The 25,500-nt window shown below is 35.1% G+C and overlaps 3 protein-coding genes and 1 pseudogene across 3 annotated transcripts; 2 read left to right on the top strand and 2 right to left on the bottom strand.

Annotated features, from left to right (window-relative positions):
• The first annotated feature begins 417 nt into the window (after nt 1-417).
• On the top strand, nt 418-2,376 carry LOC128244131 (protein/nucleic acid deglycase 2-like). The gene is made up of 2 exons (XM_052962146.1): nt 418-580; nt 2,096-2,376. Exons 1-2 carry the CDS (start codon nt 418-420, stop codon nt 2,374-2,376), a joined length of 444 nt encoding a protein of 147 aa, XP_052818106.1.
• Nucleotides 2,377-3,755: 1,379 nt separating this feature from the next.
• On the bottom strand, nt 3,756-8,632 carry LOC128244130 (N-acyl-phosphatidylethanolamine-hydrolyzing phospholipase D-like). The gene is made up of 5 exons (XM_052962145.1): nt 8,624-8,632; nt 6,976-7,461; nt 6,556-6,701; nt 6,036-6,150; nt 3,756-4,499 (listed from the first exon to the last, which is right to left on the bottom strand). The coding sequence occupies exons 1-5, from the start codon at nt 8,630-8,632 to the stop codon at nt 3,762-3,764; spliced, it is 1,494 nt and encodes a 497-aa protein (XP_052818105.1). The 3' UTR covers nt 3,756-3,761.
• Nucleotides 8,633-14,383: 5,751 nt separating this feature from the next.
• LOC128242585 (N-acyl-phosphatidylethanolamine-hydrolyzing phospholipase D 1-like) lies at nt 14,384-20,707 on the bottom strand. Its single transcript, XM_052959802.1, has 6 exons — nt 20,630-20,707; nt 19,766-19,955; nt 18,633-19,118; nt 18,276-18,427; nt 17,967-18,081; nt 14,384-15,352 (listed from the first exon to the last, which is right to left on the bottom strand). Exons 2-6 carry the CDS (start codon nt 19,946-19,948, stop codon nt 14,765-14,767), a joined length of 1,524 nt encoding a protein of 507 aa, XP_052815762.1. The 5' UTR covers nt 19,949-19,955; nt 20,630-20,707; the 3' UTR covers nt 14,384-14,764.
• Nucleotides 20,708-20,804: 97 nt separating this feature from the next.
• Nucleotides 20,805-24,415, top strand: LOC128242589 (putative cysteine protease YraA; annotated as a pseudogene).
• Nucleotides 24,416-25,500: the final 1,085 nt, after the last annotated feature.

Here is a 25,500-nt window from a genome sequence, read left to right as displayed (position 1 = left end):
GGTTTACAACCCTACGTTACACCCCTCTAACATCAAATGCAGGATCCGCCGCTAGATTTAACACTTTAATTAACGATACGTACCGAGTTAAAAGCTTTTTAATAAACTTCCCCTTAAAGAAGCCATGATAAATATATTTCAAATCTCAAGCTTAATAAAAAATAAACATTATAATATTGCCCAAAACTTCAAACCGAAAGTATACATTGGACAATATGGCATTACATGACCAATGATACAATTGTGCCGATATTCAGGTAGATCCAATTATAATAATACGTTATCGATATGCTAAAGTTAAATCATCTTCTTAAAAAAAATCACACAGCATTGTTCAAAGCAAACGTTTAAAATCTACTTGATACTGGTCTGTACTTTACTATATTCATACGACAACGGTTGTATTTGAGTTTAAAGATGCCAGGTAAAAGAGTTGGTATTCTTATTGAGTTCAACTACGAAGACATTGAGCTTTGGTACCCATTTTACCGCCTGAAAGAGGAGGGCCACGAAAGTTTACCATCGGCCCCGAGAAAGGGAAAACTTACAACTCGAAGCATGGATACCCGTGTAAGGCCGAGTATGGGATCGATGAGATGAAGGTTAAGACACGACAATAATGATTGCTTCTATTGTGTTTATAATTACTTAATGTGTTCATACTTTCTACTTTCATTTTCAACACTTGTTCAACTTGAATTGGCAATGTTTAAGACTACATTATGTCTAAAGAATCCAAGCAAATGTTTTGAAACCAAAAACAATATTTTTCCAAAGGCAAGTAACAAGAAATTCCAGCATCAGAATATACCAGATAAACACACGTTTTGATCACAATTTTCAAAAGAAGGGTAAGTTTAAAATGCATATATATAATATGTGTATCAGAAAGTTAGATCAATACGTTTACCTCAAGTTTCTTCGGCACTGAGAACCTTACTTTTTTGCATTAATTAAGTAGTTAAATAATCACTTAAATATAAATGCCAGGTTTCAAACAAAAGTTGAAAACAATATCAGTGTTTCACTGTATACCGCATATTTGCCTTTGTTCAGCTTTAATAATCTCGATTACGCATATTGGTTCACTCAGTTGGATATTTAATAATTCACTTTTGGAGCTGACACCACTAACTCACAGTGAGAGTGTCGTGCCTGTCGGACATTGTCAGTGAAAACAGATTTAATTATGGTGTTTCACTTCTTACAAATAAGTGCCTTTTACTGTAATCTTTATTATAGAATGCATGTTTATAAATATTATTCATGGCCGCATAGTTATTGGTACGTGATAGTGATTTACTCCTGTGTCAAAAATATTTTTGTTTCGACCAACTATCTGTATAATTACTAGCTATGCTTGTATACAATATCTATAAAGCCTTTTATGAACTTTAATACATATACTACTTAGGAGTCTTAAAATATGAATTTTGATACACATGTATTACTTAGGATCGAGTCTTGTATTTTATTGACAGGCCGTATTTATTGTGTATACACGCAAGATCGTAGCTTAACATGAACGTTTATTATAATGTTTGCTTTTACTGAAATACATTACTGTTTATCTTGTTGTAGATGTTCGTATTTGTACCTGTACGCGTATATATGTACTGATATTTGATTGTGCACATATGAAAATGATTACTATATTTGTACATATTTAAAAGGAGAAAATAAAGATATAGATGATCTATCTATAGAGTGAATTGAAAAGTTAAAAAAGAGATAGGAAATACAAAACAAATAAAATATTACAACTAATATGCAATGTATATTGCGACAAACATTGTGAACAAACTTGGTCTTATCGAGCGTATTAGAAATAATATTTAGTGTTGTAATATATAATCATATATCCCTTAATACTACACATCAGTAGGGGCTAAAATAATAATAATAATAATAATAATAATAATAATAATAATAATAATAATAATAACGATGATGATGATGATGATGATGATGATGGACATTATTTGTTTACTACTTAAGCTTATTGATCAGTAATTGCATTCACATACATACTCGTAAATTAATTAAACAATGAGCCAACCATTTTAGTCTAATTATGTTCAAATCGTTATTCCAGGCTTCAGAATAGATGCTCTGATCATTCTTGGAGGGTTTGCCCCGGACTACTGGCGACGGGACCAACGCATCCTAGACCTTGTGCGGGAGATGGACAAAGCCAGAAAGGTCCTCGCGTCCGTATGTCACGAACCCTGGGTGCTCATCTCCGCCAAGGTTATACGTGACCGAAAGGTCACCTGCTTCAAAGCCATTATTGATGACGTCTATGAACGCTGCCGCAAACTATTCCGACGCACCTGTGGTTGTGGATATGAATATGGTCACGTCAAGAGAACCTAAGGATTTGCCGGACTTCTGTAAAGCGTTAATTTCACTCCTTAAGTAGACAAAAACAGTCACAACAAGGGATTCTAAAGATTTGCCGGACTTCTGTAAAGCGATTTTGCACTCCTTATTTTTTTCAGACACTTCGGACAAAAGCAATTTTAACTACAAAATTATTTTTTCATTACTATGATAATATTGTTAATATCTGTAATTTAGACTCTTCTCTTATAATGAATTGATTTTGTTGTGATTTCTTCTCTACTTGTTAAGGTATTTTTTTAAATTACGTATTCACATGGACATGATGTCTATATGTATTTTGAATAAACTTTATAAACTATCTATTCAGTGTTGGTTCGCAGCTTTATTATATAATAGATTGAATGTATAAACACAAACAAAGCAGAAACCCAATACAATAGCTAACTGCTTTGAAAATCATCATTTATTCGGTTGTTCTAAAATGAATGTGCTTGATTTACTCTTAGGTAATAATAATAATAAGTCTGATAGCTTATTTCCGCAAAGAATATACGTGACCGAAACGTCACCTGCTTCAGAGCAATTTATGATTTCGTGAATGCTGGCACAAACTATGCCGACGCCCCTTGTGGATATGTAAATGGTTACGTCAAGAGAACTGAGATTTGCCAACTCCATGATTAGATATCCATTTCAGGGAACGTCTTAAATCTTAAGACACATTAATGGGCGTGCGTAGAAAAAAACATGTTTTTCGGAGGTCTTGACGGAGATTTGCATTAAGATTTTTATTGCATTAAGAGTTCGTATTTACTTTATAAATTAGTTTGACTTCTTTAAAACTACAATCGTCTCTATTTGTGGTGTATGTTTTTGAGTTGAATGTTCAAATGTTTATTTCCTATTGCTATTAAGTTACAATCTATTTTATTTTATGATAATTGGTTACATCTTTAGCATTGGCGCAAACTACTCCATTACATAGTTCTTGACATAAGTCCATATGGGCATGTTAAGTTCCGCATTTCAGCAAAGCGATAAGAAATCTTATTAAATGAGGTGAATGAATACACTTTAAGAGAGAACCGTTGGGTATTATATTTCCCTAAGGATTTCTACCAAATAGAATTTAGACATCACTGCCATGAAATCCATATATACGATTCATTTCACATTCATTTTTTATGAAGATTCCATATTGTTTAAGACAGAGAAACCAGTAACTCTGCTATAATTGTATATACTCAATTATTTGGCACCATCGCAGATTATAGCGTTTTCAAGCTTCGATAGTTTTCCGATGTTTCTAATGAAATTTGGGTTCTTAATAATAAGAAATTTTAAAGTCAGATGGAAAGTTATTAGCTCACTACGTAAAAACTTAGAAGTGTATGTTGTCGCCACGTAAATCAATCTCATTTTGAACGACCTGTTGGTTTGATTGAAGAAGCAGAATCCTGATTCTTGCGTTGCGATGATGCATCTGGAGACAAACTTCTTCTGGGTTTAGAACGCCCTGTTGGTTTCATTCCAGTTACAGAATCTTTCTGATTGTTGTGGGTCCAGGGCGCATCAAGGGCCATACTTCTGGGTTTAGAACGCCCTGTTAGTTTCATTCCAGTTACAGAATCTTCCTGATTGTTCTGTGGCCATGGTTGATCTGGAGAAATTTCTCTTGGATTAGAACGCTCTGTTTGTTTCCCTTGACTTTCCATCTTAATATCCTGGCATAATGGATCAATCCTGTGAAGGTGATGACTTTCGCATTCCGACAGTGCGGGCTTCCATATATAGCCACCTAAATCACCATCAAGTCGACCATTATTGAGGCTCGGTGTTTCCGATTTCCTTCTTTCCATAAAATGCGGTTCATAATCCCGGTCTCCCCCAAATTCCTCAACGGTTAATACTCCTGATGCTTCCACTTTCTCGGCCATGCTGACATGCTGGTTACAGCATGTCGCCCCTACATCACCTGGGAAATTGCTGAGTCTCTGTGTTACCGCGTTCTCTCTTTCCATAAAAGGCGGGTCATAATCCCGGTCTTCCCCTACTATCCATGTCTCTCCGATTCGCAAGTTGAAGAACGTCTTTGGGTCCAGACCGTTGTTGTACATCTGTTTTTCCAACTCCTGTGGCGGCTCCAAGTAATACTGAAGTAAGACAAGGTACACACACACATTCACACTTACCTTTTATACACAACAGAACTTCACATAGACTTTTTTTAAACACAATGTTTAATTAGTAATTACCTTAAATAACCATTTTAAAACTTTTGTCTGGACGATATAATGACTAGCTGATATCTAATTAACACACTAACTTCTATAAACTAATATTGTTAATTCCAACATATTGTCTCGTTAAATGATACATGGAAACAATTTGAAACGGACAGCCGTAAACATGCTAACAATAATACATTATGTCATTTCAATAAAATGACATCAAATATATAAGTATGCAAGACTTTTAATTTAAACTATTCATAAATAATCATTAAAAACGCGAATTTTAGTGTAATATTTTGATGTCAATAGTGATCTAATATTACTACGCTTCATCTCGTCAGTAAACAACGTTACCTGCGCTTTTTGGTTAAACGTACAAATAAAATGAGTTTTCTACGTTAATTTTTCCACTTTTTAATATTTTAGGGATGCAAGAAAATATATCAATCATGTTTTTCCGGTCTGGATCGAAAATTCCGACCTTCGAGGCGGATTTTTCTATTCGGACCGGAAACATATAATATATACTTACTATATATAAGATGCCTATAGATTTTTAGGGAAAGTTCTTGAGACTGCATTTTAACAGTTTGTGGGAATTATTCTGAAAGTGTTTTTTTATTTAAATAGTGTTTATATAATGTGTTCAATTTTGTGTGTGGATTTATGACATTGGATATTTAAAATACCAGGATAAGTGAATATATTTTGTGAGCATTTGGACTTTGTGCACGTGTGTGCTTTCGTGCGTGTGCGTATGTGAACAAAACTGATTTGATTCGTGATCACTCGTGAAATATATTTATTTCGGTGTTCAACAGTCAAAACATATTGCTATATATCTTACACTGATGTAAATTTATATTTATCGAGTGGTCACTTGCGAAAAATACCAGTTTGAGTTCATAAAGCATATAAATATCACTGAATAATTGCGATATGGGTCAATATTTGGTTGTTTGTGTTTTGTGTAGGTTCGATTTTTCATACACTTTTTATAATTTGCTTGTTGGATAATAATTAGTGTCCAAAATTTTAGATAATTAAATCTATGTGTTCATTCCTAAATAAAAACAAATGCACTAGCCAAAGCTGAGGATGGCCCGTTAATAAAGTTCGCACTTAAGTGATTTAAATTGCATTCAGCTTTAATGTGTGCAATAAAGTTGCGTATGACTCATTGTATATACGGTGTTAGATAAGTTTAAACAAAATACTGATAAGTCAGCACCGGAAATAACAATGTAACAGACAGTGATAAGTCAGCACCGGAAATAACAATGTAACAGACAGTGATAAGTCAGCACCGGAAATAACAATGTAACAGACAGTGATAAGTCAGCACCGGAAATAACAATGTAACAGACAGTGATAAGTCAGCACCGGAAATAACAATGTAACAGACAGTGATAAGTCAGCACCGGAAATAACAATGTAACAGACAGTGAGGTATACCTCGTCTGTCAGTTCAAATGTTCCCCAGTTGATACCAATTGAGACGCTACTCTGTATGTCTTTATGGACTTCCACAGCTTCCTCCGGATTTACACTCTCAAATTTGGTGATGTATCTGCAAAAGTATACTTCACACTGAACTGTATACAATTAAAACTTCAGAAACAAGCTCAGTAGCAATTTTTTTGAACATAAACCCAGTTATATGGCACTGGAAAAACGCCAAAGACATAGAACATAAAAACAAAAAAATCATAAACAAAACACATGGAAGAACAGCACAAAACTCCACAAACAGCACAGTTCATACATAGTACTATATAAAAAAATAGGTATGTTTATCAAGGATTGTTAGGTTACGCCTTGGAATGGTCAGTAAAATGTAAATTAACGGGTGTTTAGTAAGTGCACAAACCTCACGCTTATCCCAAAAATCATAAAAATAAAGAAAAAAACGCAAAAGGTAAATCTTATCAAAGTATGCATTATTAAACTTGAAAGCTTTGTGTAACTTTATTACCTGGGCTCATAAGCACCTATTGGTATCGATGCAAGATCAAAGGGTCCATATTTATGGCCAATCAACTTCAATAGCATATACTGATATCCTGTGCCCCCGGCAAAGTAATACTTGTATTTCGGGCTTTCCCATCCACACCATTGAGCCTGAAAAATATCAGTGAATGTATTAACATGTGTGATTTCTTTTATGTTTTTACGTACACGCATGACTTATTACCTCAACATTAATGAGCACCACATGCAGATCGAAATCGTTGTTAATCCGATGATGATGCTCTTCAAATTCTATCTGATATTTTCGAATATTGACTACCATGATTACTTTGTAATTATCTGTCTACTTGCTATGATGTAGTTTTTTTAATCTTAATTGTATTTATCAACTTAAATACTGGTAAAACCAGAAGCATCATCTTACATTGTTGAAGTCGAGTGGATATCGCTGGCACCAGTGTTGTGTTGGAGTGCATACAAATGTGAGGGAACCAATACTTATACTCTCCCACCATTTCAATTCTTCCACATTTGCGCATCCTTTGTCAACGCAAAATTTCTTATTACCTAATTCGACCAACCACTTGGCATTTGGGTGATGTTTAGCAATGTCATCGACCGACTGAGAATCTAAGTGGTCGTTGTGGTTATGACTGATGATCACAACGTCTATGGGCGGTAGATCTTTTACTCGGCACGCAGGAGGCGTAAACCGTTTGTAACCAAGTAGTATTCCGAAACCACCTGGACCACACCTCTCACTGAATACTGGGTCAGCAAGTATATTCATCCCTTCTATTTGAACAAGAACAGTAGCATGTCCAATCCATGTTATCTGGATTTTGTCATGTGGCGGATTTTGTACTTTTTGAAAATCGTATTTCAGAACTGGGTGGACCTTTTGGATTGCCTGAAATATCAATGTATAAGTACGATCAGAAGTGTATTGATTAGAGTTCTGTGTAGGAAGTCGCGTTATCTAAAAGAAAAAAGTCCATATAATGAACCAAACTCCTAACGCCCCAGCTATTGCTAAATTTAAAATGACATTTTCAATCCAATTAAAACACAAACTATCATGAAATATGAAATTGATAAAGCATAAGCTTTTTCATTAGGTTTTTGAATGCAGCACCTTATGATGACATCCAAAAATGAATTCTGGATAGTTAAGGGCAAAACATAACAAAAACATAACAGAACATATTGTATGACCATACGATGGATCATCCTGTACTTCCAATTATTTAAAGATGAAGGAAACGATCACTTCTTAATGATTGTTTTAAACACATAAACCAACATAATGCATTGACTTTGCATCGTTTTCACTCTTTCTAAAAGCCGTTTATAAATCAAACAGAAGTAAAATTTGAAATTTTTTAAAGCTTGTATGTACCAATTGGACAGTTTCTTTCGTTATTTCCAAGATTAAAAAATGAGAATCTCATTCTTTGCATGCTGAAATGTCTTAGCTAAACAGCAAAAGGAGATTACATTGAAAAATATATGCAACTGCTTTTCTCGTCAATATTGAAGATAATGTTAAATATGAAATTTTAAAAAAGCTACCAACAAATAAAATCACTATTATCTAACCGTATAATTCAGTTTCAAGTTTCAGGTTTTACTTACAGAAATTCCAAAAGGCCAAGGCCTGTGTGGACAAGTTCATACATTTAAGGAGTTTCCAATTGATTCAATGTATATAACGTTCGAGTAAACCAATCAAATTTCAATGTTAAATAATTAAATGTATGAAGCAATTCCGACATATATACCTGAGAGTTCGACTGTAACCTTATGCATTTTACTCTAATTTTAGAAGTTGCATTTAAAATTAATTTTAGCAAGTAGATATGATCATGTTACATATTTTTGTACATGTATCTCAATGTATAGTTTCTAAGAGGAGATACTACCTGTAGGTCTTTCCACGGTATGCTGCTATTATTTGGTTCAAGTTTCCATTTTAATAACAGCAATGGACCTGGTCTTGAAAACGCTTGCCAACCACAGCTATACGAAATCAAGCCTTCCTTTGTCTGAAATTCTTCGGGAACATCGGATACCTCTGCCATTGTGTTTCTTATTTTATTTTCTACAATGTTTATCATTGCAATAATATCAATAGAATTTCACGTATATAATTCCTAAGCAAATAGTATCGACATTGTAGCTAATATGAACAATGCCAATGAAATAAACTATCATGTGACTGTAAGTGTTATCGCACAGGCAATGAATCATACTTTGTTTTGTAGCTGACTAGATTTCACTGGGAGGGGGGGGGGGGGGCAAGAGTTAAGAAGTGAACCATTTCGGACTAGTAATTGTTGTTAACCTTTTCTTCGGTGACTACCCCCACTGAACCACTCTGACAACATTAAAAAAACAAAGAAATTTCGGTCCTGAAGGAAGGGCACAAGTTAAAATGTAACATCCCTATGTTATACCCCTTTAACAACAAATCCAAGTTCCGCCGCTAGATAAAACACTTTAATTAACAATATGTACCGAGTTAAAAGCTTTTTAATAAACTACCCCCTTAAAGAAGCCACGATAAATATATTTCAAATCTCAAGCTTAATAAAAATGAACATTATAATATTGCCCAAAACTTCGAACCGAAAGTATACATCTGAAAATATAGCATTACATGTACCAATGTTACAATTGTGTCGTAAGCACCTTCTTACAAAAATCACACATCTTTGTTCAAAGCAAATTTTTAAAATCTTCACAGGTTCAATATTGGAAAAATTATGCTATTCACCAATTCTCTGGGCTAATTTTATTCCCCCATTCATTTTTCCATATTTTCAGGCTTCCGCTTGAAATCGCTTCGTACGGGACATTTACTATTTTCAACACATATATAATTATGTGTTATGACAGCTGATGCAACGGTACACATGAATCATGATAGTTCATACTGCCTGAAAACTTTAAACTACTGACTCATAATCAGCATACACGTATCTATACAGTACAAGTGTTCACAGGCGGCAAAGTTACGTTGACAGGACCCACCTCGTTGACACATCTCTCCCCTCCCCCGACCGAAATAATTCGACCGAACATGATCATTAATATAAAAACACCTGGATATCAAACAAAAATGCCACGAAAAAAAGTTCCCAATATATTGTATTATTACTTATTCAAAAAACATTAATAATAGTACACATGTATATACATTGGGATTTTTTCGTGGAAATTTTGTTAGATATATAGGTATTTATGATTAATGATCATGGGTGGGTCCTGTCAACGTAACTGCCGCCTGTGCAAATGTTTGGCAATGTATATACGATCCATACTGCACAGAAAGTATTTATATAGTATTAACATAAAATATGTCACAGTACCACGACTCATCTTACATCCATGTGCGTGAAGTTAGCAGCACAGCAGCATAGCAGCAAGCTGCCAGCAGCAAGTTGATATGCTGCTGGCAGCTAGCTGCTACATTTTTTAAATATGAATATAATGACTTATATGAACTATATACTACTTTAGTTAATCATTGTATGCTTTCCAGCTGTTTATAGGAATATAAATAGTGGTTAGAAAAAATGAGATTTTGCTGTTTTAGCTTAATGTTTGGTAAAATTTTGATTACTATGGGTCTTTTTGATAAGCGGTCCACCAACACAGTTATTTTCTTGTGAAAGAACAATTTCTCATCTTACAAACCAGCTAGGGCTAATGGGACCATACCCACTAAACGTTATCTTTATTTATGGTAAGGAAACTACAATGCCTAAAATTTGACTACCATTACGAGTATGTATGATAAATGTTCAAATTACATGCGGACGAAAAGTGCAGGGATGAACTAGGCCACGAGCCCTACAATGTGTGCTATTTCGATAGTTGGAGCTTTTGTCCTAAGTAGGCGAAAATAGAGCTCGAAAATCGAAATTTGCTGCTGTAAAAGCCATTTTGGGGACGCACTGACCCGAAAATTCGAGTAAGGGGACCATAACGAAAAGTACAGGGATGAACTAGGCCACGAGCCCTACAATGTGTGCTATTTCGATAGTTGGAGCTTTTGTCCTGAGTAGGCGAAAATAGAGCTCGAAAATCGAAATTTGCTGCTGTAAAAGCCATTTTGGGGACGCACTGACCCGAAAATTTGAGTAAGGGGACCATAACGAAAAGTGCAGGGATGAACTAGGCCACGAGCCCTACAATGTGTGCTATTTCGATAGTTGGAGCTTTTGTCCTGAGTAGGCGAAAATAGAGCTCGAAAATCGAAATTTGCTGCTGTAAAAGCCATTTTGGGGACGCAATGACCCGAAAATTCGAGTAAGGGGACCATAACGAAAAGTGCAGGGATGAACTAGGCCACGAGCCCTACAATGTGTGCTATTTCGATAGTTGGAGCTTTTGTCCTGAGTAGGCGAAAATAGAGCTCGAAAATCGAAATTTGCTGCTGTAAAAGCCATTTTGGGGACGGACACACTGACCCGAAAATTCGAGTAAGGGGACCATAACGAAAAGTGCAGGGATGAACTAGGCCACGAGCCCTACAATGTGTGCTATTTCGATAGTTGGAGCTTTTGTCCTGAGTAGGCGAAAATAGAGCTAGTGTCTAGTCTAGTCATGTCTAGTGTTCCTGTACAGTAAACCTCGAATATTACTGCGTACCATTTGATGTAAGGCCAGTCAACGTAATGAGGAGGATTTAGGAGTAGCCTGTTCGTCATTCATGCATTGATAAATCAAGTTTTCTATTTTTCTATAACGAGTAAATTGATTTAAAAATCTAATTTCTTAGTGATTATTTCTTACAGCCATAGCAGGTCAATGATAACTAGGAATGAATCATGGAAGAGGTTTAATGTTCTGTTTTGTGGAGTAGAATTGGCGTTGTTGCCATAACTCTGATGAGAACATCATCATCTGAACATCGAGTGTTCTCTTTCATTATGTATGTCCGTGAAAATCCTCTAATGGCAAATAGATTTAAATGGTATTAAGGGACCAAAACCTCGAGCGAACCCTGCTAACGACATGCATCACTAGGCCTGATACAAATTACTCCGGCTGTAAATTTTATCCAGATCCGACCAGGGTTTTTCGAAATAAAGGGCCCATGGATCTGAATGTACACTATATGGTAAAAAGGCCTCAAGTCTGTGGAAAATACTCCGACCGAACACAGCTGAACGCAAACAGCACTAGGCGTGATGTAAGAGGGACTGAGTAATGAAGCACGCAAAAGAACCAACTTCAAGTTCTGGGACTGTGAAAATATAACTCAATGGTAAAGAAATCGAAAGGTCACAGCTGTGTGATAAATAGTCCGAGCAAACCCTTCCGACGGAATATAGAGCAATCGGCCTGATATTAATCACTCTTATGAAGTTTCATCAAGATCCGGCAAGGAGTTGTACTCTATATTGAAAAACAAACAAGATTCGTGACTCTTTGATGGATATTCCGAGCAAAATCTGACGACGACATGCATCACTTTTCTTAAACCGTCGTGTGAAGTTCGATCCAATTCCGGTTAGGGGGTTTGGAGATGAAGCATGTAGACAATTGTGTCAAAAGATAGACGAACAGACGGACGGACAATTTGAATCCACTATGCGACCATAACAACTTCGTTATTCCGGGATAAGTGAGGGTGCAGTGTCGAACAAAATGGGAGTCTCTGGGTATTTATTTTATTTTCGAAGGATATTTTGACCTGGTAAGAAGGTGTAAGTAGGTTTATATCAATGTTATCGTAATATAAATACGCCTACCCGGAGGCAAGACGTATAAGCTTCTCTCGGTGTTTTATACTTTGTTTCTATAGGTAACTATACATAAAAGTTATTGACTATGCATTTGTTGTAACAGTTTCAAATAGAACCAAACTTTACCAGTTTTAGCGTTTTTAACCGGTTTTGGAAACTATCGAATCCCCTACCGGAGGCGGTTTCATCGGTTCGTTTCATCCGAAAACTAGTTTACTTTGAAAACAACATGACGGAAAGTGATCAACCACGTTTGTTGAAACTCAATCATTTTTATAACAATGCCTTACAATGGGCAAATGAGCTAAATGACAAAGTTATATTAATAATTAGAAATATTGGCTACAGTAGTTCCGCCATGGTGTTGAAACTGTACACAAAACCATGCATGTGTTATCTCAAGCATAACTTTCAAAACCGGTATCGAAATTGCTGAAACCATTGAAACTAAAACTGAAACTGGTTTGGTATCAACAAAAACGCCCTGAGTGTTTAAGCTGAACGATTGTTTGTCAACAAAGTGAAAATAGAAAATTTCGTGACTTGAAACTGTGTTTAGTCAACATATAGGACCTTTTTAAGCATACTTATTTTCGAGCTCTTCCTTGCATATTAAGGTATGAGCTGGTGATGTGCATTTGTAAGAGTTTATTTATAACTTACATTGAATTAAAAACAGTTGTTTGGTTATTTCAAGCAACGATTTATAACAGTATTTCCAGATTTTTTTTCCATTCAAAAAGGTACATATACATGGATGACGTAGCACCCAAAAGGTAGGTCAGACATAGACAAACACGTATAAGTAGCGTTTAAAAATCTCAACACATTGAAAAGAGTAATAATACTGATCATTTGCCTCAGCCCTGGTGCCCTTAAAAAGAGTATCTGCTGTTAAATCGTTGGCTACTCAGTTTTTCCCTTTATTTTCCATGATCATTGGAAATGTCACATTCGTTAAGGACCTCGCCTGGTGTCTTTAAAAAGGGTCTTTGTTAAAGATGCACTCTTACTCCCAAATAAGATTAACAGCAATAAATAATATTGTTTTGATATTCCTTTAAAGATCCACTATTACTCCCAAATAAGATTCACCACTATTAATAATATTGTTTTAATATTCAATAAAGGATGAATACATGTCGAAAACAATGGTTCTTATGATACCGAGTATAGTTTGAAAGAAATGAGCATAAAACACGGTATTTCTACGTTATGGGACTAAAAAAAACCACAGTAAATCTGTTAGCATTCACCAATCATTCAATATTTTTGCGCTTTCTGCTATTAAACACATGGTTACAATCTTGTTATCAGTAAGTAATATTTTCCATAAATGCATTATTTAGTAAGTAGTTAAAGGTCTATCAGTCAAAATTGATGTTTGTTACACATGTGTATGTACTGATTTTGAATATGAGTGTCACTTTAAAGCATAAATAAATGATTAAAACCATGTTTCTTATGAAAAATACTTAGTTTAATTTGAAAGAAAATGTGCATTAAACACGATATTTCTACCTTAGGATACTTTAGTAGATCACAGTAAATCTTTTAGCATTCACCAATCATTTAATACTTTTGCGCTTTCTGCTATTAAAAACACGATAACAATCTTGTTTTCGGTAATTAATCTTTTCCATAATTGCATGTTTTAGTAAGGAGTAAAGGTTTTAAAAATATCAGTAAAATTGATGTTTGTTATACATATTTTAAATAAGAGAGTCACTTTAAATCGTTGATTGCTTAGATTTTGCCTATATTTTTCATCGTTTTTGTTTTGTTTTTAATTTGTAGTTTAAAACATTTGATATGCATAGTTGGTTACCAATCAGAACATTTTATATGTTGCTATCTTTTTAGCAGTTCATACACGTGGCTCCAAATCTCCTTTGGGGTTGCTCTTTCGGAAAGCAAAAGCTATTTCCAAATACGTATTGTATTGTGTCGAGTGTGTAGGTTATCTCTTAAAGCCAAATAGTATGTTTTACAAATTAAGAAATTAATAACTGTTTGCATTTGGTTCCTTGAAAACACCGTTCTTTACCATCCGTATTATAGCAAAACAAACCGATAAAAAGGGAAAACTTTGTTTAAAAGTATGTTCAAGTAACATACGGAACATCAACATAAATATGTTAACGTAAGCAACATATCACACTAATATGTTTTTCAATTGCAGATATATTTCTTTTAACATCAAAATTTCAGCTTAAATGCCTTAAACATAACACGTACATTCAATATCGAGCATTTGGAAGCGCGTAATAAACACAAAGTTGGTGTGTGTTTTTTTCAATTCAGTTGCGACTGCTAATTGACAGTTCTTGAAGTATAAATGGGAAGTTCGTGCAGTACGAGGTAAAACCACATGCAAGTCCGAATACGTTCCTCGAGGGAGAGAGACATAAAACACAATTTATCAGATCACTGGCAGCACTGTATATATTGTCACTGTCATAATCTATCTCGTGCTGAACGACCTGTTGGCTTAATTCCAGAAGCAGAATCTTGATTGTTTTGTGGCGACGGTGCATTTGGAGACAAACTTCTTCTCGGTTTAGAACGCCCTGTTGGTTTAATTCCAGAAGCAGAATCCTGATTGTTGCGTGGCGATGGTGCATCTGGAGACAAACTTCTTCTCGGTTTAGAACGCCCTGTTGGTTTCATTCCAGTTGCAGAATCTTCCTGATTGTTGTGTGGCCATGGTTCATCTGCAGAAATTCTTTTCGGATTAGAACGCTTTGTTTGCAGCACTTCACTTTTCGTCTTAATATCCTGGCATATTCTGTCAGTTCTATGAAGGTGATCACTTTCGCATTTCTGCAGAGCGGTCTCCCTTTTATAACCACTTAGATCTACATCAAATGGACCATTTGTCAGTTTCGGTGTTCCCTCTTTTTCTCTTTCCATGAAAGGAGGGTTATAATCCCGGTCTTCCCCTACTGCCCATGTCTCTCCGATTCGCAAATTGAAGAACGTCTTTGGATCCAGAGCTCTGTTGTACATCTGTTTTTCCAACTCCTGTGGTGGCTCCAAGTAATACTGAAAAATAACTAATTGTACAAAAAAACATCAGGTATCTGACAGTTTATTAAAACTAGTTTAATACTTCTTCGTCAAGAAATACTATTCGCTTCAACTGAGTAGTCATTGAACCTTGGATATACGCACATACATTTTGAAGAATGACATAATTGAAAACGACGGAAAGGTTTATCGTGTGGCCCTATTCATAATAGCTCCTTTACTTTAGTTATTTCCTAACTTTAGTCGATTTCTCACTTTTTTTGATAGTTAATTAAGCGAAAAATGTGTTTTAACATTGAAGTATGCTTTTTATGTTTTTGTATAATACCTCAAATGATATAGTTAAATAAGATAGTGATTTAAGTTAGGAAATAACTTAAGATGCTTTATGAATACCAAGCCAGTATCATTTCAATGTTTGTGCAGTTTTCCCAGATGTATGTTGCAAGGCCGATGGCACACTCGGAAGCCATGACAATAACGAGGCTTACTTAACAGCCATTCGTAGACGAGCGTCCGATGTTCCCATTACATAGACACATCTTTTACTTGACTTGATAAGAAATCTTTTTTTATTCTTTATATTAATCATCCTTAAATAACTGTATGTTATAAGTTGAAATTGATATGTTCTTGTTTGATGATTTCATAGCTAGGTGATCTAGAGTCATTAGAGTAAACCAGGTTTTTCTCATATGCTATCTATAGATTGTATTCATCAGGACTTGTTTTTAGATTATTGTAGAATTTTCCATTTACTCCAATTATTGACGTTTTTCAATAAGTAAGATTCTTACAGAATTTAAAGCTGCACTCTCACAGATTTACCGTTTTGGCAACTTTTTTTCTTCTTTTTTTCTTAAAATGATTCATTTTTTCCGTAAATAGCTAATAAAAAGTGATATAAGACTGCTGACAAAAGATCAGATCGCAAATTTGAATAAAGTTTTATGGCTAAAATCGTTACTAACACTTTAAGAAAAATGCATAAAACATGAACTTTTGAACATAAATATAAAAACCTGCGATCTGTTTTTGTTAGCAAGCTCATATCACTGATTTGACGCATTTTCGATATGAGAATGCAGGTTTACAATATTCTTGAGGATTTTTGTACTACGTTTTGAAACATTTTTATAAGCTATAGAAAAGCACAATTTCTCTGATTTATGTGGTTTCGGTTACCTTAGTTAGTCTGTAAAAGTTTCACTAATTCTAGATTTTTTATATAAAATTTTGGATTTAATTAAATACTTATGTGAAAAACTACAGAAAGAAACTCAGTAGCAAAACGTTTAATCATCAATCCAGTTTTATGGCACTGGGTAAACGCCAAAGACATAGAGGACAAAAACAAGAAACATGGAAGAACAATTCAAAACTCCACAAACAGTACAGTGCTAACATACTATATATAAAGTATTATGTGAAGTGTTCTGAAACTGTTGTTTGGTTTTAAATAGTGTTCATACATTGTGTTGCATGTGGAATTAGATATGTCCATCAGGATCAGTGAATATTTTGTGAATTTTGGACTTTATTACTTATTCTAAGTTTTTACACAATTGATTTGAAATGTCTTTGTAAAATTGTTGGTTAAATAAACTTTGTTTACAGTTTGTTGCCGACTTTCGTTCACTGTTGCATTAGGAGGTCTTAACAACGTAACGGCATTATGATTCTCCCGTGTTTAATAAACGCCAATTTCTGTGTAAGATCAAATTTGATCACAAAACATTATATAATTATATGCTTGGTGTAATGATCACTCGTTGGTTTCTTTCTCGATTTTACGCTGAAAACCAACACTTCGTCAATTATTCTCTCTGATTTATTTTCTGTTAATCAATATATTTGTTGTACAGAGGTCAGGGTTAGCAGTAATACAATACAAAAATCCCACAAAAACACCATTTTTTAAAGCCCCATAACCTATATTTGTGTTGTAATTGAATGAAAAATATTCTGAAAACTTCAAAACGATATTTACTTGTTAGACAGTTTGATCTATAAATATACAGAAATAAACGAAAGGTCGATAGAAATAATTATTCGTCGGCAGCAAAACTTGAAATCGGTAATATAATGTGCCCTTATTGACTGTGTCACTGGGGTTATATGCATGTACCAGTTTGAGTTTATATAGCATATACACAAACTACTTGGCGAAATGGGTCAACATTTGGTTGTTTTTGTTTTGTGTAAGTCGATCTGATCATACTGTAGAAAAAGAAATTATAATATGTAGGAAAGTTCTTGTCATCTGCTAGTTGGATGATAAGAAGTGTCAAAGAGGCTAGATTCTATGGCTGAGAGAGTAAGACAGGTTCATCTCAACCCGAGGGCAGGGTGTATTGCGGAAACGAGTTTTTTTCCCCCACCTCAGTTAAACAAAATGAGGTAAAATGTATTTTTTCGCTGGAACTTTTTAGTGCGTTGTGAAAATAATGTGCGTATAGATATGTGATAGTTCGTGGTTGTCATGGATATGCGCGCAATGATTCAGATTATGTAAATAGTCACATCATTCTTTATATAGTTTGGAGGAGAGTGTAGTATTATTTCTTGAATGGGGCCTGAAAACTTTTTTATGATGGCATTTGAAGCTAGAACAGACAGGGAGGTTTACCTCATTTGTCAGTTCAAATGTTCCCCAGTGAATACCAATTGAGACTCTACTGTTTATGTCCTTGTGGATTTCCACAGCTTCCTCCGGATTCACGCGCTCCAATTCGGTGATGTATCTGTGAAATATGCTTCAAACTGAACTGTTTTTTTTTTCAATTTCATAATTGTTGTTTCCTTGGTGACTCATACTTTTTCAAATTAACACATTTTTCATGATCATCAACAAAAACCATTGTGAAATTCAGATTCTTAAACTAGATTTCAGTTATTTATTTGTATTAACATACATGTATTTTCTATTTCAGGTTACCTAGGCTCATAAGCACCTATTGGTATTGATGCAAGATCAAAGGGTCCATATTTTCGGCCAATCAACTTAAATAGCTCATCCTGATATCCCGTATCCCCGGCAAAGTAATACTTGTATTTCGGGCTTTCCACTACCCATCCACACCATAGAGCCTGAAAAATATCAGTGAAATATTTATACACGTTTGAATGTTTGTCTTTTAAATACGTACACGCCTCCTTGATAAATGCACTAAACATAATTGAACACCACGTGAAGCATAACTAAATCGTTGTTAATCATGGCGCTCATCTAATTCTAATACTACAAAACTTTGAAAGCATGTAAAGTGAAATAAAATCAAAAGCATTATCTTACATGGTTGAAGTCGAGTGGATATCGCTGGCACCAGTGTTGTGTTGGCGTGCATACAAATCTGAAGGTACCGATACTTATACTCTCCCACCATTTCAATTCTTCCACATCTGCGCATCCTTTGTCAACGCAAAATTTCTTATTACCTAATCCGACTAACCACTTTGCCTTTGGATGAAGTCGAGCAATGTCCCTGACTGACTGAGAATCTAAGTGGTCGTGGTGGTTATGACTGATGATCACAACGTCTATCGGTGGTAGATCATCTATTTTATACGCGGGAGGCGTAAATCGTTCGTAGCCAAGTTTTACTCCAAAACCAGCTGGACCACACTTCTCACTGAATACTGGATCAGCAAGTATATTCAGGCCTTCTATTTGAACAAGAACAGTAGCATGTCCAATCCATGTTATCTGGATTTTGTCTTGCGGCGGAATTTTCACTTTCAGAGAACTGAAGTCCTGAACTTGAAGGACCTTTTTGATTGCCTGAAGTGTTCGTGTGTAATCAATATCAGATTAGTAACTGCAAGATACCAATATAAATAATACTGAGTGGTCTTAACTTCACATTTCCTGTCAGACAGTTTTCAGTCTTCAAAAGTAGAAATACTTTTTATTCAGTCAAATTATACCTATAATTGTACATCCTCGGTATAAATTTGAAAAAATTACGACCTTAATGTCTGTATATATTAGTTACTTCATGGTGTCGTTTTGATCATTTTTGTTCTTGTCCTACTCTAGGCTATCTATGGCAATGGCCATTGATATGCTACGGGAACACATGATAAAATCACTAAACGCGGATTATTTTTGTGGTACCCTAAATCTACGATATTGCAGGGGTTTACCCTATTGCGTTAGGCAACCGGCTTCGCTTCGTGCTCCTAGGGAAAAAATCGAAATAATCACAAGGTTAATATTGTTATTTGCCCTGAAGAGAACGTCGCGAAATCCGTTGGCAAATAAAATAGGACAAACCATGTAGTGAGTTTTTTTTTCATTTATAATTCTTTTGAACCGGCACACCTTCACCTTTCGATATATGTATACATAATTATATATAGCTACTGTACAGAATGCTCACGATTTTATATTAAAAACAAAGTAATCTATAAAACGATATATCTTACCTGTGGGTCATCCCATGGTATTTTGCTTTGTGTTGGTGTAAGTTTCCATTTTCCTAACTTGAATGCATTTGGTCTAGTAAACGGGTTCCATTTACAGACATAGGAATAACTGGTCGTAAATAATCCATCACTCTGTTGTATGTGTGTTTGAAATTCAATCGGTATATCCTGTTTTTCTGCCATTTTTAATCTGAATTTATTCAACAAAAATATTAAATATTATCTATACGGTACTGAAATCATGAAAGTACAGTTAGTATTTTAATAATTAAAATAAGGGTCGACTAGCCACAATAGTGCGCGTTTAAGGAACTGAAGCGGCTAGGGGGCGACAGACACATGCATAATCAAAGTAATGCAAGATTAAGTTAATATGATTTGACAGTACAAACTGTATATACAAATGTGTGGTCTGGTTAAAGTCCAATGCTTTACTATATCATGTGGACGCATGATTCATGAATCGTAGCTGCCTACAAATGAAATAGTTGCTCTTTATATGCGTAAATGATATATTCATGTACACGTTTAGTAGATTGCGTATTAGCAATGTGTTCTATAAATACTTTAGTATAATTAATTAACATAAAATATAGAATCCATGCCAATTCATTCTACAAATACCTGTCATTGCCTATTTAATATGTTTGTCATTATAATGACTAACAAATGTCGAATTAACAGCATTGTTATGAGCTTCTTCATAAGTTTCAAATCGAAAGTAGTCTTAAAATTTAACATTAAAATTGTGTGTTTTTTCTACCAGGAAATTGATTCCTACTGATTTAATATAAGATTATCAAATTACAACGATCTAAATAAATTCACATGTGTTAATTGGAATTCAAATAAACAGATACTTACCCAAACTCCACTTCTTCTGAAAAAAAAATGAAACCCCAATTGTTGACAGCACGTAGAAAATCACTATCGTCACCTGTGAGCAAATTACTTCCGTTTTCGTTTTGCAATATTTACTTCCGCTTTCGCTTTGGAAATAACGGCCTTCTTGATACTGGTCTGTAATTTACTATTTCATTCGACTACTGTTGTATTTGAGTTTAAAAATGCCAGGTAAAAGAGTTGGTATTCTTACTGAGTTCAACTACGAAGACATTGAGCTTTGGTACCCATTTTATCGCCTGAAAGAGGAGGTCACGAAACATTTACGATCGGCCCCGAGAAAGGGAAAACTTACAACTCGAAACATGGATACCCGTGCAAGGCCGAGTATGGGATCGATGAAGTTAAGGTAAAGTCACGACATTAATGATCGCTTAAATTATCCATTGTGTTTATAATTACTTAAGGTGTTGATAAATTGAAGTTGTTCTTGTGTTGAAAATGAAAGTAGACCTTTTATTTAAATACAATCATAATATAAAGTCTGTTTCATCAGTGTTTAAGAATGAATGTCTAAAGTATCCAAACGATTATTTTGAAACCCAAAACAATATTTTTTTCATAGGCGAGTAACGAGTCAACATCTTATCTTATATGTAAAAGCTTATTTTGTATGCCCCCCTTCGAAGAAGAGGGGTATATTGCTTTGCACATGTCGGTCGGTCGGTCGGTTGGTCGGTCCGTCGGTAGACCGAAGCTTGTCCGGGTGATAACTCAACAATGCCTTGAGGTATGGTCATCAAACTTGACATGAAGATAGGGCCTGACCAGTAGATGACCTCTAATGATTTAAGGGTCATCGGGTCAAAGGTCAAGGTCACACAGTGACCTCAAATGGTAAAAAGATTTTAAAGCGTGTCCGAGTGATAAATCAACTATGCCTAGACCTATGGTCATCAAACTTGACATGGAGGCTGGGCCTGACTAGTAGATGACCCCTATTAATTTTAGAGTCATCGGGTCAAAGGTCAAGATCACAGTGACCTTGAATGATAAAAGGTTGTCTGATTGGTAAATTGACGATACCTGCACCCATGACCCTCAATCTTAACTTGGAGGTTGGGTTTGACCAGTAGGTGACTCCTATTGATTTTCGGCCTGACTAGAAGATGACACCTTTTGATTTTGGGGATCATGGGGCCTAAGGTCAAGGTCACATTGACCTTAATTGATAAAAAGTTGTCCGAGTGATAACTCAACAATGCCTTCACACATGGCCCTCAAACTTCACATGTAGCTTGGGCCTGATGTTGACGCCTATTTTTATATTATTTGTTTTTGGGGGGGTCAAAGGTCAAGGTCACAGTGACCTTCAAGGCAAACTCGACAATTCCTGGACCTATGGTCATAAAACTAGACGTGAAGGTTGGGCCTGACCATTAGATAACCCCTCTTGATTTTGGGTTTCATAGGGTTAAGGTCAAGGTCACAGTGACCTTTAACACGAAAAAGTTATTAAAGCTTCTCCCAGTGATATATCAACAAAGCCTGGACCTATGATCATCAAACTTGAATAGGGAGTTGGGCCTGACCTGTGAATGACCTCTTTTAATGTAAAGGGTAATCGGGTCAAAGGTCAATGTCACAGTGACCTTGAATGCAAAAACTTGTCTGTGTGATAACTTGACACTGCCTGCACCAATGGCCTGGGAGGCAAAAAACTTGGAGGTCCATTCATATTTCATTCAATTGGCCATATAATCCTGACAACATGGCGAGCAGGGGGGGGGGGGGGGGGGGGCATAATGTTTGACAAACATCTCTTGTTGCATATTAAAGTACAGAAAACACTTAATTGAAAATGCAAACAAAAGTTTAAAATATTATCAATGTTTCACTGTAAACCGCATATTTGCTTTTGTTCAGCGTTAACATATTTCGATTGCGCATATTGGATATAATTGTTCACTCTGTTGGAGTTTTAATAATTCACTATTGGAGCTTACGCACTAATTCCAAAGGGAAACACACAATGAAAGTGCCGTGCCTGTCGGTCATTGTCAGTGAAAACAGATTTAAGTATGATGTTTCACTTTTTACAAATATGTGCCTTTTACTTTTATCTTTATTATAAAATGCATGTTTATAAATGTTCTTCATGGCCGCATAGTTATTGGTATATAATAGTGATTTACTCCTGAGTATAAAATATTTTTGTTTCGGCCAACTATCTGTATTATTACTATCTATGCTTGTATACAATATCTATAAAGCCTTTTATGAATTTTAATACATACTTAGGAGTCTTGTATTTTATTGACAGGCCATATTTATTGTGTATACAACCAAATTCGTAGCTTAACATGAACGTTTACTATAATGTTTGCTTTTACTGAAATACATTACTGTTTATCTTGTTGTAGATGTTCGTATTTGTATCTGTACGCGTATATGTGTACTGATATTTGATTGTGCACATATGATAATGATTACTATATTTGTACAAATTTAAAAGGAGGAAACAAAGATATAGATGGTCTATCTATAGAGTGAATTGAAAAGTTAAACGAATAACGATGATGATGATGATGATGATGATGATGATATGTAAATATTGCTCTGGCCCCCATTTATTTTCATAAAACACAGTAAATGATACAAAATAATACTTGTTTTAAAAATGCAAGTTTGATCTAGAATTACCTTTTCTTTGGAATATTCACTAAGGAACTATATTAACATAATCTATGATAACGAGCAGTTTTTTAGTAGGGTAAAACAAGATTTTGAAACAGGTTAAGCTGTTGTGTGGCAAAAGCAGTTGATATAAGGAATGAACTAAGTTTTTTGTACATAAAACAAAAAATATGGAAACACTAGCTTAAATCGTAAATATATATATATATATATATATATATATATATACACACACACACAAACACACAAACACATATAAATATACTTACTTATGCAACTATATCATTGAATTATTAGCCGATATGACGTTTTCCTCTGGACCTTATTTGTTTACTGCTTAAGCTTATTGATCAGTAAATGCATTCACATACATAATCGTAAAAGTATTAAACAAGGAGTCAACCATTTAAGTCTAATTATGTTCAAATCGTTATTCCAGGCTTCAGACATAGATGCTCTGATCATTCCTGGAGGGTTTGCCCCGGACTACTGGCGACGGGACCAACGTATCCTAGACCTTGTGCGGGAGATGGACAAAGCCAGAAAGGTCATCGCGTCCGTATGTCACGGACCCTGGGTGCTCATCTCCGCCAAGGTTATACGTGACCGAAAGGTCACCTGCTTCAAAGCCATTATTGATGACGTCGTGAACGCTGGCGCAAACTATTCCGACGCACCTGTGGTTGTGGATATGAATATGGTCACGTCAAGAGAACCTAAGGATTTGCCGGACTTCTGTAAAGCGTTAATTTCACTCCTTAAGTAGACAAAAAAAGTCACAACAAGGGATTCTAAAGATTTGCCGGACTTCTGTAAATCGATTATTGCACTCCTTAAATCGACAAACGCCAAGTTCAGGGAGAGTGTTATAATGATCACACATACTTTTGCAGGCACTTCGGACAAAAACAATTTTAACTACAAATTTAGTTTTTCATTACTATAATAATATTGTTAATATCTGTAAATTAGACTCTTCTCTTATATTGAATTGATTTTGTTGTGATTTCTTTTCTACTTGTTAAGGTATTTTTTAAATTACGTATTCACATGGACATGATGTCTATATGCATTTTGAATAAACTTTATAAACTATCTATGCAGTATTGGTTCGCAGCTTTATGATATATTGGACTGGATGTATAAAAACAAACAAAGCAGAAACCCAATACAATAGCTAACTGCTTTGAAAATCATCATTAATTTGGATGCTCTAAATTGAATGTGCTTGATGTACTCTTAGGTAATGATAATAATAAGTTAGATAGCTTATTTCCGCAAAGGATATACGTGGCCGAAAAGTCACCTGCTTCAGAGCAGTTTATAATGTCGTGAATGCTGGCACAAACTATGCCGACGCCCTTTGTGGATATGTTTATGGTCACGTCAAGGGAACGAAAAGATTTGCCAACTCCATAAGTAGATATCCATTTTAGGGAACGTCTTAAATCTTAAGACACATGGATGGGCGTGTGTAGAAAAAAACGGAGTATTTGCATTCAGATTTCTGTCGTTCGTATTTACTTTATAAATGACTTCTTTAAAACTACAATCGTTTTAATTCGTGGTGTATGAATTTAAGTTGAATGTTCGAAAGTTAAATGTCATTTGCTATTAAGTTACAATCTACTTTATTTTATGATTATTGGTTACATCTTAACATTGACGCAAACTACTCCATTTTTAGCTCGTCTATTCGAAGAATAGGTGTGCTATCCTACTCGCCCCAGCGTCGGCGTCGGCGTCTGGTTAAAGTTTTAGGGCAAGTTGGGATTTTCACTTATAAGTCCAATACCCCACATTCAATTGACTTAATACTTCACGCAGTTGTTCATGGCCATCCCATGATGAGGTTAGATAACTCCATATTATTCTTTACACATATTATGGCCCCTGATTGACTATGGAATTTAGGTTAAAGTTTTAGGGAAAGTTGGAATATTTATTAATAACTTATATATCCTTTGTTCAATTGACTTAATACTTCACACAGTTGTGCAGTACCATCACACAATGAGGTTACATAACTCCAAATTATCCTAAATACAAGATATGGCCCCTGATTGACTTAGGTTAAAGTTTTAGGGCAGGTTAAAGTTTTAGAGCAAGTTGGGATTTTCACTTAAAACTCCAATACCATTCATTCAATTGACTGAATACTTCACACAGATATTCAGAGCCATCACATAATGAGG

The sequence above is a fragment of the Mya arenaria genome, chromosome 8, assembly GCF_026914265.1.
Source record: "Mya arenaria isolate MELC-2E11 chromosome 8, ASM2691426v1".
Classification (NCBI taxonomy): domain Eukaryota; kingdom Metazoa; phylum Mollusca; class Bivalvia; order Myida; family Myidae; genus Mya; species Mya arenaria.
Note: the sequence above shows the minus strand (reverse complement) of the source record. Positions and strands in the feature narration are given on the sequence as shown.